The sequence below is a fragment of the Pelobates fuscus genome, chromosome 2, assembly GCF_036172605.1.
Source record: "Pelobates fuscus isolate aPelFus1 chromosome 2, aPelFus1.pri, whole genome shotgun sequence".
Taxonomy (NCBI): Eukaryota; Metazoa; Chordata; class Amphibia; order Anura; family Pelobatidae; genus Pelobates; species Pelobates fuscus.
In genome coordinates, this window is record NC_086318.1 from 403,484,148 (window position 1) to 403,502,132 (window position 17,985).

At 41.5% G+C, this 17,985-nt stretch overlaps 1 protein-coding gene across 1 annotated transcript in view; it reads left to right on the top strand.

Annotated features, from left to right (window-relative positions):
- The first annotated feature begins 1,790 nt into the window (after window positions 1-1,790).
- PLEKHH2 (pleckstrin homology, MyTH4 and FERM domain containing H2) overlaps window positions 1,791-17,985 on the top strand; it is a 165,819-nt gene continuing 149,624 nt past the window's right edge. The window contains exons 1-2 of the mRNA XM_063443900.1: window positions 1,791-1,916; window positions 7,529-7,655. Coding sequence (XP_063299970.1) covers window positions 7,536-7,655 — 120 coding nt within the window. The 5' untranslated portion in view covers window positions 1,791-1,916; window positions 7,529-7,535. The remainder of the gene's footprint in view (window positions 1,917-7,528; window positions 7,656-17,985) is intronic.

A 17,985-nucleotide genomic window follows, 5' to 3' on the forward strand; every position in this document is an offset into this window, starting at 1 on the left:
TTCTTGCACATGCTCCGTACACTACTGATCGTATCTTGCCTCGTGCAACCAACTGATCGATACGTCAGCATATGCACGTACACATGCCACGTGGTAATCTCGGCCTACTAAATTTATTTTTACCGAGATTCCACCACACTAGAGGTGTATTTAACTCTGCAGTGACAGGACCCCTGCACCCAGACCGCTTCATTGAGTGTCCCTTAGTGGTCTTTCCTCCTCTCCCTCCCCAGTGTCCCTTAGTGCCACCCTCCACCCCTTCCCTGTTGTGCCTCCTACCCCTGTGTAGCATGATGGGTCAGGAGGAGCCTCTGTTTCCTGTACCCAGCCAGACTCACTGAGAGAGCACTCACTGAGAGAGCACTTCCTTTCAGTCCAGCTGGGTACAGGAAGCTCCTGTACCGCGGTCCGCGCTGCCCTGCCATGCTACACAGAGTCACTGGCAGGAGGTAGCACTGTGCACTTCCCTCCTGCCGGGTCACTCGAAACTTGCACGCCCCGGGCCGGTGCGCCCTAGGCGACTGCCTAAGTCGCCCATAGGACGAGCCGGCCCTGTGGGAGTGAAATCACTTTGTTTATACAGCCCTAGTCACACCTCTCTGCATGTGACTTGCACAGCCATCGTAAACACTTCATGTAGAGTCATCTAATGTTTAAACTTCATTTATAGCACCATTCTGCTTAATTTAGCATTTCTTATCTCCTTCTCTGTTATTAACCTTCTAGACCTTGCAGAAGCCTCCTGTGTGTGATTAAAGTTAAATTTACAGAACAGAAGATAAAAACTTTTAATGCAAGTTAACATCTGATTGCAATTAAACCAGGGCATGATCTATACACTAAAACAGCTTCATTAAACTAAAGTTATTTTGATGCCTATAGTGTCCCTCTAAGTACCGCCATTATAGTTTACATTAATGGCTGTAGAAAAAATAATTTTAGGGGACACAATTCTTGCAAGTGATCAACTGTCAACTGCTTATAGAGGAAAATATGACCCAAAACTTCATACCCAACAAATGCTGCGCCTCCACCCAAGAATTGGGGGGTTATCCTTCCAATATTTTTTCCAATACTCCTTTAACATAACAGTATTTCAGGGATATCCTCTAAAGTGAGAATTCAAAGTGACTTAAAAATCAATTTCAGATTAAAAACTCTAATAGCCGCACTGGAAAAGTCTGCTATGCTCCCAGTTTGGTTAATTTGACCATACATTTGAAATTTACTATCAGGTTTATTATTACTTAAGTGAGAATTCACAGTAAATTTCAAATTAAGGGCCAGAGTAGCCAAACTGAAAGCATAGCTGACTTAGACATTTTTTCCAGTTCTGCTTTTGACCTTAAATTTGAAATTCACTCCGAATTTTTCTTTCAGTCTTTAGTATTTAGTTCATTTTTTGAGCATCACTAGCAATGCACAAACAGACCACTAGATGGTGCTCTTGCAAGGCAAACTATCTCATCCTGGGACGTCTCATACACTTTCTCCTGTTACACCAGTCAAGTCAGACTGTTCTATTGGATTTACCATTTATTTTTTACATCCCATCATTAAAAAAGAAAAGAAAAAACTAGCAACTCACTTGTGTTGGAAAAAATAAAAAATAATCTTCTGTTCCATTGCAATGAAAGCCCTGGGATCTCTGAGTAATCAATATTCCATTTGGAGCAAGTTTTTCCTCCTAGCTGGGTTCTGCTGACGTCCCTCATTGAGCTGCTGTGTGGGGCTCCCCCCATGCTAGTCTGTTTCAGGGGCAGGACTTTCCCTGCTCTCCCCTGCCTACTCCTGTATGAGCAGGCTAGGATACATAGTGGCTGCATTGTTGGACCTCACATTTCCAGGGTTGCTAGTTAATTCCCAGCAGTCAGGGTGCATCACACTGGGCTACTTCCTGGGGGGCACAGTACCAGGTAAGTGTGGCATGTTAATAAGAGCTCTTTGCATATTGTGATTATTTAACAGGACCCCCAGGGAATACCTATAGTGGGGGGTACTTGCTGTGCTGAATGAGTGCTTTAAAAACAATAGCTGCTGTTGGACTATCACTCCCATCATCCCCAACCTTGTGGGTGATTGCAGTTATTCTGTCAAGGACATAAGGAAAAACTACTATTAATTCCTGCTTGTCCTTAAATTACTTCGCTTGGATCACTTAGATCGGTGCTGGGTGTATCTGTGCGGTATTAAAAGAGTTAACAGTGTCAGAGCCACCTGGCCATGAAAGAGTTAAATATTCTTTACCAGAAAGGAGACTTCTGCCTGGGAATCCTGGATGGACACAATGTTTCCGTTTGCAGGTAACATCCACGTTAACTCTTTGAATGCCAGAACGTTGGGTGCAGTGTGTTCTGTTTGGGTTACTTTTAACAAGACAAATATCTACTAATTCATAGAATATGAATAAATATTAAATAATATAAACGCTTAGAAGGATTGTGGTAACTCGTATATGTCTACATGCAGCAGAATGAATGTATTCGTTCAGGCAATTAAACGAAAAATAGAGGCTCATATTTACAAACAAGATTTTATACTAAATTGTGAATTGTTGATTTTAGGCAAAAATTTACCAAATGAAATCTTCAGAGAATTTTTCCAATTCCGCTACTTTGGTCTCAAATTTGGGAATTCATTTTAAAGTTCCCACTTTAGTAATTAGCCCTGTATGGTGTGTGATGTTACTGGGATGTCTAGTAGAAGTTCACAGTGGCATGTTAGGGTTTTACTACAATTTGATGAGGGGCGGGGAGTAGGATGTCCTACTCTAGCTAGTGCAGACTACAACTCCCATCATGCTCAGTCCTGCAACACCCGAGTGAGCATATTGGGGATTGTCGTCCACAATAACTGCTGTATCTCCATCTCTTCTGAGAGAAACTTTAATAGAAACCACCCTCCAGCGAGCCATAGGCTGGCACAATGTAACCTCTGTATAATTTAATAAAATGCTTTATTTTTAATTTTTCTTTTTTTTTATAAAAAGGTTTTATTTAAATGTAATGCCTCTTCATTACTTTTCACTTTCTCTTTTAGTGAGAGAGAGCTCTATGGGTCTCAGCCATGGGCGCCTTGATTCAGTAGAGATTGTCATAGTAACCTCTCCACCCCTGGTGTTATCATTATGTGATCTCCAGTCAGAGCCCACCACCCTCTGTGTAGATACTGCTCCAGAAAACAAGAGTCTGGACAAAACACATTGATGGAAGCGCTGGAGGCCCAAGTGCTCATTGACTCCAGGGGCAGATCCCTCAAGGAGCAAACAGAATGCTATTTTATAGCGCAGGCTGCCATTGATCCTATTCCCTCCAGATTTTTGTAATTTTGAATGTAAAATGGCTACTACTTGATTTATCCTATTTTTTTTTTAATGGGATCGACCATCTCCAATGTCAGAGGTCAGCAATCTTGGGATCCCTTTTTACAGTAACTTAAACATGGATGTGCGGTTCTCAGCTGGTTTTTATCTCAGCTTGAACCAATCCTGCTCCACGCCTTTGTGTCAACATATCTTCCAACATTTCAAATTGACAAAGAGGGATACTATAATTTTAGGGGGGGGTGAGTGGATGTGTGGCCAGGGGCAGGCTGTCATGAGAAATTTTAGGTGACTTACTACTAATAGCAATTTATACAACTTAAATGTAATTTAGACCAATAACAATGTATCCTATTTACACAGACTGGCTAAACACATTTATTGTAGTTTAAAGACACGTTACTGGGAGTATTGTTGCATTGGGGTTTTGTTATACACTCAGACACACCAACAATATGGAGCTCCGGGATTAAAAAGACGGACAGAGCGATTTGGCCTCAAAAAGGCACTGTCCATGCCGTCGTGGCTCTGCACGCTTGATGTCAAACTATGCACAAGAAAAATAAAGAATAAAAAAAAAAAATAAAAAAAAAATAAGGCACTGTCCCTCCTAAGTAGGGACAGTTGGAAAGTATGCATCAAAACATTTGGTGTATGGGATTTGTGTTCAGACAAGCTATCTGCCCTGAACATATGTCTCCTCTCTTCCTCTGCACAGACATTAGTCATAGATTATTGTACATGATCGAAGTAGAAGCACTGTATGACATGGGATTCATTATCATACAGACAGACCAGTTGTACTTTCAGGCTCCGGTCTATCCTATCAGATCAGAGCAGTCAGCAAAGCGCTCGGAGCTTACATTTCCCACCACGTTCTGGGTGGCCAGGCCTTCTCATGTGCTGCTCCCTGTATCAGGCTTTTCTGGTGGTCTACACGCCTCCCAAAGCTTTCCTTGTTTAGGGTGGAGAAACAAAATATACATTGCAATAAATGTGGATTTTTTTTTAATACTTTCTAATTTTATGATCAGTTTTCTCATTCACAAAAGACCAATCCCTTCATTAATCTCTGTGTCATCTGGAAAAGTCTAATATTCCTTAAAATATGCTCTTGTTATAGCCATCATAAAAACTCACCTGAGAATCCTCTTTTCTGTCAAAGTCCTATTTCCCTTCTTTTGCATTTTGACAGATTATCCAGAGGCTAATCCGTATAATCGCTTCATTTAATGTTTCTGTTCCGATGGCCATATTCAGTCTGGTTTGTGACTTCTGCTCTGAATAAGCGCCAGAAGGGTATTCCATTTAGTCCTGGCACAGCCATGGCACACAATGCAAATGAGGAGAAATAAAACATTGTTTCAGTTCTCCTCTTCTCTGTATACTTTTTCTATTCTTATTGCCAGGTGCAAAAGTCAGAGCTTATAACAACAATTAACAGGGAGCCACGATGAAGGCGCCCAGTTGCAGAATTCTTTATTAAAGCCTCGCAAATAAATATATATATGTATATATATGAGATCTATGGGATAATTATGTATTAAAATTAAATTTCCCCTTTGAAATTTGCAGTTTCCTTCTCAATTTTCTAGAATCCTATATTCAGTAAATAAACTCTGTAGGAAAAGGCAAGATTTCTGAATTATGACATCAAATAATACATTCCCCAACATCGTTTCTATAATGTACAATCCGTCAATAACACACAGCAGGGTTAATTCACTTGTGACTAATAGACCAACAGCTGGATTTTCACTCTGGCTCCAGTGACTCAATCTCTGTAACGGACCATAACTTGCTCCCACGAATAATGAGCATACAACGGCCACCTGTCTAGTGTGTGGACATCCCAGCTAGCAGGCTGAAAATTAAGGAGAAGCACTGACTGGCTGAGCACACAGTTTTGCATTGGTAGAAATTAAAGTCGATCTGTCACTTGTTGGGTTTTTGCACGATCCAACTAATAAAAATGACGCAAATACATGCACCCAAACACACACACATATATAAAACAATCTATATTTAGTTGTTTTTTAAAATTTCAATTGTAGCATTTGATGCAAACTAGCTTGACCCCCATGGTGCCATGAAAGTTATGGAAGGAATGCCCAAGAAGATCACATTTGCTCTTACGCAGCTTTCTATAGATGGGTTGTATGTGCAAGACTTTAGTTATAAGTTGTTATGCTGTTTGGAGTGTTCCTTTAATTCCAAAATGCTACCAAATGTTTATGTATCAAACCCTGCTGCTATTTCGACCTAAACTTTGCAATTTGTTTTTTGTCAGCTCACCACAGTGCTCTATTGAGAGAATATAGTTCTTCGATGTGTCCTCTCTAGAGTCATTTCATTCAAAAGGCCCAAAATACATTCAGAGAGCTCAAATTCCCCGTCCCGCTGATAAGACGTTCTATACAAAAAATACTTTCACATTGAACAGAAGATAATTATCAGCCAGCTCGCTCGGCCTTAAAATAGTTACCTCATCAGTAAACAATTTAAAGTCTCTACGCTGGTGACTAGCAGTCATTTCAGAAAAGAAAACACATATATATTATAATATACAAAAGTCGAATTAATGGCAAACCAACAGAAATATGCCGCTTAAACGCCTCGTAGCAAAAAAAGGAGGGATCCGCACTCCCATTACCTGTAGACTTCGGTGCACTGTAGCCAGGGCTGGCAAACCCCTAATCCGTATAGTAACAGCAAAGTAGTCCAGGCACTCAAGGTCTTCATACATCAGCAGATTTATTGGAAAAACATGAGAGATACAGCAACGTTTCGACCCCTTCAGGGATCTTTATCAAGCATGCCTACCTGTGTCAATTTTGTAACATCGCTCTCACACCATAGGGCAGTGCAGGAATGACTCCTGCCGATCACAGAATTCCCAAGCCCATGCAAACCCTCTCTTCGTTCACTGCTTTGTCCTGTCGATGTTGCCGTTGTGGTGATCCGAGAGCACGTTTATGTTTATTAGCGATTCCTCGTAGTCTGACTTCGGCTTGCCCTTCACACTGGCTTCTTTAACTATTCTTGTTACATTCTGTTGTCCCAGACCTTGGATTGTTCTCGGACTTCGTTTTGGCCTGCTATGTTAGTGTTGATCTGTCTCAGCGTTAAAGCGGCTTTTTCACCACCACCCTTTCAAATTAGTTTTTAATGAACATAAAATCTTTATGCAAAGTTCACATCGACTGTGTTGGAATTTCACAGAGAACCACTTTGTCTTAGTAAATGTCCTACATGAATAAAAGGTGAATCTACGGCTGTCAGGTTTTGCCATTTCGCCCAGCCATCACTAGTGATGGGAGGGGAACAAGGCTTTGTTAATTAAGAATCCTGTGGTCTTATGGGGTCCTCCATTGGCCTGACTGGTGTACTCTCACACATGCGTTAGAGTAGAACACTGACATGGCACCATTAGGGGTCTTTGCAAAATATGCTTTAGAGCTACTTTAATCCCAGCCAACTGTAAGGACGGGTACTATGGCTCTGTCCATTTCTTTTTTCCTACCTTAGCTATGCACGACCTACGTTCTCTGTGTTGAGCCAAGAGATATGATATTGTGTATGTATTTTGGTTTAATAGAGAATTCTATCATTAGAAAAAAAATAGCATTCTCTCTGTTATACAAAGTGTCCTTATTTGTACATGTTTACATTTTGTTGCTTTTTTTATGTGACAGCATCATGGAAAAATAAAGTTTTGCTTGTGCATGAAGTGTTGAGCGACACAGTAATATTTAGTTTTTTTAATTTTTTAATTTTTAGTTTATATGATGCAGCTTGTATGATACTGAATGTTTTTTTTAAACTTTTTGCTGATTTTGATAATTGGAAATGTTGAACTAAATATCAACCTCTCCTTCCCTCTCACGTGTTGCTTTCCCTCTTCCTCCTAGATTGTAAGCTTTTTTGAGCAGGGCCTTCTTCTCCGCTTGTGTCTGTCGACAATTTTTTGGTCTGTCAATGACCACTGTTTATTAAATATATCCCTTGTATAAATATAATCTGCTTTAGAAAATGTGGGGCAGTGCGTTCAATGCTGAAAATCTGTTCAATGAGAGATAAATAAGTTCAGGAAGTGAAGCATTTCACAGACAGGTTACTACCATATCTAATCTAATACCCAGGAAACAGGAACTTTCCTTGTGATCCAAAATGACCACTCTTTGACTTGTGAAACCTATTTTTCAGAGTAATTATGGCAGACCCGGAGTCCGAAGGCACCATAGACTGGGAGGAGAGATGTATTACTCTGGAAGCACAGCTGATGAAGTTTCGCATCCAAGCTAATAGAATCCGGGAATTACTCGCAGAAAAGGTAATAAATACCTGCGTGTTCTGGCACTCAGCTGCAGTGTTCCACGGATGTTTTACAATAACCTTATGGCTGACAGAATCATGGCAAATACAGTAGAAATATCTAAGTGCCAGGGTTCGCAATTCCTGCTTTGCAGTGAGGGGGAGATATATCAATTGATATTGCAGATTGTTATTACTCAAGTGAATAAGAAGCTTGTGTATGCATCCAATGGAAATGTTTTTCTCCTTTACTGGAATAAAGAATATTTTATTTTTCTCCTGATGCACTTAAAGGAACACTCCAGGCACCATAACTACATGTGGCACACACCCTACCCTCTCCCATAGCAACTATTCAAATCATTTTAGAACAGTTTGACTTTTTAACTGGGGTCTTCTGGGTTCCGCTCCCTCTCTCCTCACAGCCAGAAGCTCCGTTCACTGAGCTAGGACTAGGAGCTAACCGAGGCTTGTAGCAGGAGTCCTTCCTTCTAGCGTGCTTAACGGACCTCAGTTAAGGAGGCCAGGGCACTCCTGGTAGCATATCCACTACAGCACACAGTAAGGGTTATGGAGCTTGGAGTATCCCTTTAAATGAGAATGTAAACCTGTGTGTGAGGTCATGCATGCATCTATTCTGGAATGATTAATTAATGGTGGATAATAATCATTTAGAAATTATGTTATAATTAGAATGCAACAGGATTTTCACCATGTACTCTAGTCTCATCCAAATTGTCCCACGAACCCTAGGTGAAGTGACTCACTCAGATGTGCTTACTTAATATTCTACAATACAATGTAAATATTGCTTGCATCGATGTCTGAGAGGGTTTCTGGGAGTTGCAGTTCAGATGTCAGCTTTCTAATGTACAATACTAACAAACGAACTGCAACTCTCACAAACCCGAGTCGTAATAACTAGCAGAGCTGTATTATTCAAGAGGAAATAGAAACACTGGAGTTTGGAAGTGAGGGCCAGCAGGGTTAATATGAAGATTTAATCATTCTCAAAAAAAAAAACAGACTTAGATAAAATACACTGCATCACTAAGTTTCTCCTAATATGCACATTGCCATAACTGTGTATAACTTTGAATACTTATATTTATAAAATCTAATGATATGTTTTGTTTATATGATTGAGTATCCAGGAAACACTTCACCAGCAGATTCACTTGTAATTCTTTGTGTAATGGAAGCTGCCTCGGGCATTGATCTGTCTGTCAACCATTCACGAGACCCAGACAGTATTTATTTTATAAAAAGCGAGAAGAGATAGCATTAGTGTTGTAAGCTTGTAAAGCTGTTCAAAAAGATTCAGTCCCTGCTCTCCTTGCGCTAAAAATTAGTGAATTTGTTGTTTTATTCAGCAATTTTTGTGAATTATATTATTGGGATATACCATATTCCTTGGGCAATGAGCGAAGGTCCTGGGGATTATCATGTCTCTGTCACTGGATTAGCACACTGTAGGTGATCTAGTTTGTGAGATTAACATTCCTCGTTGCTTGGACCAAGTGTCATTTGAGACTCAATTTCAACAATTATCACTCTTGTAATTACTCAGGGAAACAATTTTTTTCAGTGAAATTATTCTAATTATAGACAGAAAACTGCTGAAGGCCTTACATGTGCAGTAATCTCACACTTTTTTAAAAGGGAGCTGCCACTTCCTGGGATTTGTAATATTATGTTCACTTATCCCTATATTTAACAAAAAGGTATTTGCAGGTGTTAAAATTTAAAGGAAATGTAGAAATTCACAACTCTTTATCATGCAACTGGGCGCCTCCATTTTAGTTCCCTGTCAATCGTTGTTCTAAACAGTGTCCTCTGCACCTGGCAGTCAGCTTAGAGAAAGTATACGGAGAAGCGTAGAAAAGAAACAATGTTTATATTTCTTCACTTCATTCCTGAGCTTCCTCCCACTTGCTTATTGGGGGGACCACATCCCTGTTGTTGCTGTAAGTGAGTTGCGAGAGCTGTGCTTGGTTAGTTCTAAACTCAGTTGGCCTTTGGATCACTCTATGGCAGTGTTTCCCAATCCAGTCCTCAAGTTCCACCAAGAGCCCCGGTTTTGTCAGCATCTCCATTGGATAAAACAGGGAAATACATCAATCCTGGATTGTTGGTGAGCCATGAGGACTGGTTTTGGACCCACTGCTCTCTGGTGACACCACACATCACTACAGTGCATGCCACTAAAAACTGCCTCTAGATTCACTGGACTTAAAGACACATGTCACTACTGCTGCACCTCCTACACTGTCCACGATGTGTGATGCTGGTGATTGTATTGCCACATCAGTTTATGATACTAGCGTTTTGCATCATTTCAGACATATACAAATTTTTGTCAAAATTAGCACCATCTTTGTGGTCAATGCATTATGTGGTTCCTTATTGGTCTTGCCATCTCTAATGGTATATTATATTCTTTTTTTCTTTTCTTTTTTTAAATTCTTTATTTTAGCAGGCATAAGGTTTATGCAGTTTCAGGAGTTTACAGTTTACAATCATAGAGTCAAAGCTAGTACAAGTAAGAGATATAATGTGCCCCTTTTTTTGTTTGTTTTTGTATAATGCAAAATAAAGTAAATGAGTAGATTAACAAAGATAACTGACCGTTTAAATCTTGAAGGGTAGGTCGCGTGTCTGTAGTGTTAAAGAATGATAGCGTTGGTAGATGTCAAGGCATGTTGTGTATAGTGCTCTGTATCCCTGAGCCCTGGGGGGGGGGGGGGGGGGGGAGAAATGTTGCTCTGTGCCCTTTTTCCAAGAGGTTCTGTTAGTGTCGACTGTGCTCTGCGACCCTCTAGCGTCAGCCACTTGGCTATGGCAAGGCAGAACATGCATTACAGTTAGGGTGTATTTAGAGGCCTGTCGCCATGCACGAAGTTGTGTTGTTAATATGTGGAAGGATGAAATTCCCTGGCTAAGGGGGGGATAGTGCCTCTTTCCAGTTTAAATTCCTTGTGGGGTAGCTGTGTGCATGGCCTGTTATGTGAGAAAGGACGTTGGCAGTGTGTGAACAGTTGGCACTTGGGGATGCCAGAGATAAATAAAAACAAAGTCAAGAAATAACAAAGTCAACGGAAGAACAAGATGACCAGTCCCATCGGCTAATTTATATACTCTCCCTTCAGGGTCTCAGGTGCCCATTAAGTGCCAGTTAGCCCTCTGCGCGTAAATGGGTGGGATGGCGGTGGTGGGTCCTGGTTACTTTGGACATGTCCCATGTATGTGGGAGCCTTTGTCTCAGTGTGAGGGTGGTCGGCTCTGAATTTGGTGCCAGGCCTTGTGCCGTAAGCACAGAGTCTATTTCCGATGCATCGGTTATGCGGGATGTTGTACCACCATTCGTGACGACCAGGTTCCTGGGGAATGCCCAGTGGTGTGGAAATGAGTGTTGACAGAGCGCAGTGGTCAGCGGTCTGATCAGGCTTCTCCATACCAAAGCAGGTCTGGACAGGTCTTGGTAAAAGGACAGAGCCGCATTTTCGAAGGGATGAGTGGATACCCCTCTCACTGCTGCCATGAGGGTGAGTTGGGCTGACCTTGTTTAGAGCTGTAGTAGAACATCTCTTGGGGAGTCTGCTGGGGCTCTGGTAGCTTTCGGCATGCGGTATACCCCGTTGATAACGGCTTGTTTTGCCTGCTGTGGCATGAGTAGTGTGGTGAAAAGTCTCCTGGCATATTGTGTCAATTCTTGTCAATTGTGTCAATTTGTCCGGAATCACGGTCTCTGAAATGCCACGTATTTTGACATTCCGTCTCCTGTGTCTATCCTCTATTGCATCCAAGCGATTGGTAAGTGAGGACTGGGCTTGTTGGAGCTCTGCATTTTCTGTTTCAATCTTTTGGCATCATGTTGTGAGGCCCTGTGTGTCCTTCTCTACCGATTTAACTCTCCCTTCCACAGCATGTATCTACTTCCTCGTTATAGTGAGGTCTGTTGCAAACATTGTGCGGATATTGCGGAGAAGGGCTTTTATGTCTCCTTTAGTGGAGGGCAGCTCGTTTACCTCATCCGAGGAGGGGTGCTGTAATCCCCCAGCGTTTGGGAATTCGTCCAGCTCATCCAACGCTTGGTCTTCAGAGGAGGCCGAGATTGTATCACCATTTTATTTTGGCGCGGGGATTCTGAAGGCCTTAGCAGCATGGAGGAAGAGGTCCTCAATATCATGGGCCCCCGCTGGTTTTATGGTACCCTGGTGTTTAGATTTAGAAAGGTAAATTGCTGATATCAGGCTTATTTTGGCGGAGCTCATCTGTCACACACATTTAAATAAATTTATAGGTGTTCTGTAGGCCCTAGGTAAACCACGAGGCAACCTAATCCCTTACAATAGTGTGTGATATCAAAATAACTAAAAGTAGAGAACATGTGCTTTTTCACCCTAATCCAAAATCTTCTGGTGCTGATTTCCTTTATTCAGTTTGTTTATTTAAGTTAATTGAGAACTTTATTCTTTTTGATTAGGACCTAGTAACTTCAGGACTCTGTCTCTGCACTCTAACATATTTAAGCATTGCTGTTTCTGAGTCTCAGAAAGACACACTACATGTATTTCCTCATTGAGACCTTCATAAATTGAAGGTAATCATATTCGGCAATAAGATGACACCGAATGCAGGTATTTCATCTCAAGAAGTATTGGGAGAACAGGAAGCATCCAATTGATGAAACACACAATAGGCCCCCAAATGCTTCTTTATGATTATACTCTCCCAGTGGGTGGAGTGGCTCCTGCAACAAGTCTTGGATGACGCTGAATAAAAAGGTGTTTTTATGTTTCCAAAGCAGAGGCTCTTAATATTATTTATAATGTTAGAGTGTTACTTTAGTGGCTTCTACACATTAATTGTGGAATGCTAGGGCAATACGTAGGGTATCTTAAACATGTAAACATGTAGAATCAGCTTTGGGTTTTATTTATTAATAGCTGATGTGGAAGTCGGCTTTTGCATTCGCAAGCCGATTGGCTAAGCCTGTAGATCCCAATTTTTGTTGAACACCTTAAAAAAGCGATTGGCACATAAGGGGATGGTGCAGTGCGCCCAAGACTCTGTGCACCACAACTACTGCAATGCACTAGGTGGTTATTGTGCTTAGTTGATGAGCAGAAAATGGAAATTTTCACATTTTTCATGAAACCTTAAGGAAATCTGAGTAGCAAATGAGATCATGTCATAGGATGCAGACTCTGTAAAATATCTTCCTTACGGGAAAAATAGTGATATTATCAACACGGAAAAAACTTTGTAACAAAGCCATCATTTCCTGCAAGATACGGTATGAGACATCGTAGGCCAGTGACGGGTCAGGACCTTTAATCCTTATATTGCCAGAAGATACCTTAACACATTGTATTGAAATGTGCTGTTCAACCGATGGAGAAAATAACGAGTACTTTAATTTCTTTTACTTTCAACGTAAACATTATGCTTTGCCAGCGATAACTCAAAATAGTTCATTCTTAGCCATTAGAGCTTCTGCAGCTGTTCGCTCTGTTTTATTGTGCATCGTCATTTGTCCATTCTCTCTTCGTATGGTCCAGCAGGATGAGGTATGAGACATCTTACATGTGTTTTCATATTTACCATTCACATTCCATGTCCTCTGCGCTGAAGAATGTTATGAGATTGGAAAACACACGATGAGATTTTTTGCAACGAATACAGTAACAACTGGAGCTGTTTTCTGAAGAACCCTCCTGTGAACTGTGTATCCCACGTCCGTAGTGATAACTCATTAACAACAAGCATCGCTTTTTCTTGCGAACCGTATCCAGAATCAGATAAGCAGTTCTTCTCTATTCAACTCATGCAATATTATACATCAGTTTCTGTAGAAGAGCAGTACCAACCTGGGTAATATGCTCATCTGCTGGTGTTTTGGGAAATATAGATTCCTAACTAACTAAAAGTTAGGTATTGGTTGACCAAACATTTAAAAAAAAAAAAATCATGGGATGTTTCTTATTTGCATGCCAATTAGTTAACCCTTGCAGTGCTGTATATATGATGCACATGATGTACTTGAGGCATCATGCGGCAGCAAAGTCACCCAATACACAGAAGTGTTGTGGCCAATCTGCATCTCCTCATAGAGATCCATTGAATCAATGCATCTCTATGACGAAAGTTCAGCGTCTCCATACAGAGCGTGGAGACTCTGAACGTCAGTGCAGGACACTCTGCAGCACTGCCCCAGGAAGCACTTCCAGTTGCCATCTGAGGAGTGGCCACTGGAGGTGTCCCTAGGCTTTAATGCAATCACAGCATTTTTACTGAAAAGACACCAAATAGCTTGCAGGGACTGACTATACTCACCAGAACACATACATTAAGCTGTAGTTGTTTTGGTGACTATAGTGTCCCTTTAAGGCCAAAGTATCCAAAATGAATTTTTACAGTTTGGCTATTTTGACCTTAAATTTGAAATTCACTTTAGTTAATAAACCTGTATTATTTTTTACTTACCTCCACTGCATTATTCACTTCCATTAAACATTGCTGTAGGATTAATTGGGGTGAAAAATCGAGGAGCTGTCACTTCTCAGTGACAGTCTCTCCTTAAAATGCTGCCGTTTGTGACTACTCAGATAAGCATTCCTTTTTTAAACAAAACGTTTAAACTCTGCAATTAAATGTAAAAAAAATTTGTAAGACTTATTTCAAGGTTGACCACAAATTATACTCACTGGGTGTTGGTTAAATTTGAATTTAAACTTGCAATTGTGTTTGGTCCGTTCAGTTCCAAAATAGCCGAGAGAGAAGAAAAACAAACAAACAAACACAAACAAAAACGTTCCCAATTCACCTCAAAACACCAAAACAATAGCTTAAAGAGGCGGTTTTAGTGTATAGATCTGACATGTCCAACCCGCGGCCCTGAACTGCTTGTAATGCGGCCCAATTGCCATCCGGACTGCTGGGTTGCGAGGAAGGCAGGGAGCCCATTATTTACTGTGCTCTTTCTGCACAGCTCCCTCGTGCGCCTTGCAGTGAGCTGGCAGCCTGGATATGACGTCATCCTGCCATCGGCATCACTACTGGGTGCAAGAGACCCGTGCTGGAAGAGCACAGTGATACCATCACAGCAACAACCAGCCGGATTACACGAAATCAAGCCTTGGTGGTGTTCGCCCAGTGGAACTTAACTCTTAAATGTCACCAGCCTATGTTCTGATTTACTGCATGTAATCTAGATTATATTTTAACTATTTTCATTAAGTCTGCATACCATACCAGTTTTCATCTCTAACCTTGCTTGTTAGTACTTCAGGTTAATTCTCCAGGGATACCAGCTAGCTTGTGTGTAAAGCAGTTACAATTAGTAAGCGATGTCAATGTCTGAATTTACCTACCTGCCTAAAGTGTACCTAATACTCAGATATGCCAGTTTAACCTGAGTATATACTAAAAAATGTGCAGTTGAATTGATTTGCCACATGTCTATGTTTTATATTGTACTTGCAATTGCTGTTGTGGCACTGCAGGCTTATTTGTATCGCTATGCACATCTAAAATAAAGAATAAAAAAAAAAAGGAAGAAAAGAAACATATAGCGTCCAGTTTTGGTGTGGGTAGCGCATAAAAAAAATTCAAAGAGATTTAAAAAAAATGCTAAAAAAAAATAAAACAAGTTCAAAAAGACCTGCAGAGGGGGGCGTGGCCTGGACACCGAAGGGAGCAGACGCATGGCGGCTGAGCTCCCGCCGTATATTCCGCAGATATACACAGCAAGGCGTTTAACAACCCGATCTCGACAGACTACAAGCCCAACAACACTGCCCGATATGGGGAAGAAAACAAAAAAGCTGAAAACCCTGAACGGAGTAGGCTCCCGCAACATTGGTGACCTCCTGCAACAGAGGCCTAAACCTAAAATGGCGGCGCCACTCGACTCTCCCTACACCTCCTCCGAGGAGGAAGTCATGGATGCCCTGTACAAGATCCCCCACACAGTGGGTCATATATCCACACCACTAACAGAGGACCTATCAGCCCCAGCCACAAAAGGAGACCTAAAGGCCCTCATAAACAACATTCGTGCCTTCTTTAATGCAGACCTTGATATTATATGCGAAGACATCGCTGTGGTCACGACCCAAGTAGGGGCAACGGAAGAACACCTCTCCACAGTGGCCCATCAACAGGAACGAGCAAGTCCGAAGCCTCCAGGCAGCCCACAGGGCACTACAGATCAAACTGGACACCCTGGAAGATACCCAAAGAAACAACCTCAAAATCAGAGGAATTGCCAAAACGGTCGACGACCACGAGATGCCGCACTTCCTCAGGCGACTCTTCGCCTCCCTGATGCCGCAACGCTCAGCGAAAAATATACAACTGGATGGCTGCTTTCGCCTAGCAAAGTCTAACAGGGCTCCGGCGGGAGCTACCCGCGACGTGCTAGTACGCTTCGTACTGAACCGAGATAGAGCGGCAGTCCAAGAGGCAATGAAAAACAAAACGCCTTATGGCTTCGAAGACATGCAACTACTATTCCTACAGGACTTATGTAGATCAACACTACAATGGAGAAGGTCCTTTCAAAGTGTCACCCAGACCTTACGCACAGCGGGCATCACATACAGGTGGGGCCCCTCATGAACTCTTCAAGCCACCAAAGAAGGCTGCACCTACCCACTCGCCTCTGCAGACGACTCTGAGGAGTTCCTCCAGAAATTGAGCCTTACCTCGTCCACAGGCCCAGGAAGCGGCCCACGCAGCTCATGGGACGTTACCAAGGTGGTGCCATTCACCCCAAGAGCCGCTGCTGATACCGGCTGAGGACGGGACAGACACACAGAAGTGGGCTCGATCTGGGCCTAATGTACCAAATTACTTATCAGTTCATAGTTATAATTTTTTACTCTGTTGGTTTAGCTTTATTTAATAATAGCACCATGCAAAATACCCTGCCTGTGAAGACAATAATTATGTGTCTGCTCCTTCCCCCCCCCCCCCCACCGCTCAGGGGTTAATGAGCGGCACTTCCTTCAACGCACACTAGAGAACCCAATCCACGACTGTATTCTCACCCCAAGGGATGGCCTATGAGGCAGGTAGGGGAGGACACACTCATTTGCTCCACAAGCACTCCCTACCTATAGCCTCAAGCCAACTAGCGCCCACTACCCAAAATCGCCCAACCATAGGTGGTCATTACGGTGGCCGCTGGTTTAGGAGCACTCTGCTCTCCCACGAAAGGTAACTTTGCCCTAGCCTGCGCAACCGAATCCCTACCTCCGGTCCCCGCAGGATGAACCTGACCACTTTAAATACTCAGAGAAAGATCTGTCGCATGCATCACTCGAATTTTGCCTTACACATATATGTGCCAGCACAGCCATTCTCTAGAACCTCTAAGTACTTACTCTTCTCACAGACTAGCTAGTTTCAATCTTCTGTAATCTCTCTCTTATTTTATTCAAATCTTCATCAAAACTGTTATGTAATTCCAGAAAACAAAGCGTTAATCTTTCTACTTAGACTTGTGCATATAATCCCACTATACCTGAGATCCTTCATGTCAGCACATAGATGTTCACACAGTATATCGTTGAACCAAACTTGTTATAAATATAAAAATTTGCAAACGCTCATGCCACTACCTAACTCTTGAGAACCTTTGAAACACGCTGTTGTGGCGAATGTGATAACCTGTAACCACCTGCACAATAAAAATAAAGAATAAAAAAAAAAAAAAAAAAAGACCTGCAGAAATGGAAGCAAGTTAATACTGAATAAACTTACCACAATGAGATCAGAGACTAACAAAATATTCTCCAAAGAAATATCAAGAGCTGTGAAATATTCACAACAAAAGTTCTACAAGAAAGCAGACCAAGCAGATAAAATATTGGCAAAACATCTGAAAAAGTAAAAATCAAACAAGAATAATAACAACAAGGATAAGAGGATAAGTGTAAAAAAACAACATTAAGAATAAAACTCTTACCAACTAGAAACAAAATCACTAAAAAATATTAAAGCGGAAGTGACACTTCCTTATTCCCTTACTCCAGTAAATACTATTATTATTATTAAAGCATTCACTGTGGGGGAATAGTAGTAGAGGTAAATATAGAAAAACATGTACCTGCATGGGGTGACATCATCGCCCTATGGTGCCCAGGTAAGCTCAAGCATGCCCGGGCGTCTGCTAAGAAATGCTGAATGTGTGCTTGGGATTTTCTTCCAAAATGAGTTACTTTTAGTTAGCTATTGGCTAGTGCAAAAAAAAAAACAACAAAAAAATTTGACAGTTCAGCTTTACAAAAAAAAAAAAATTAGAAAAAAAAAATTAGAAATAAGTGTGGGCGCCAAAGTTG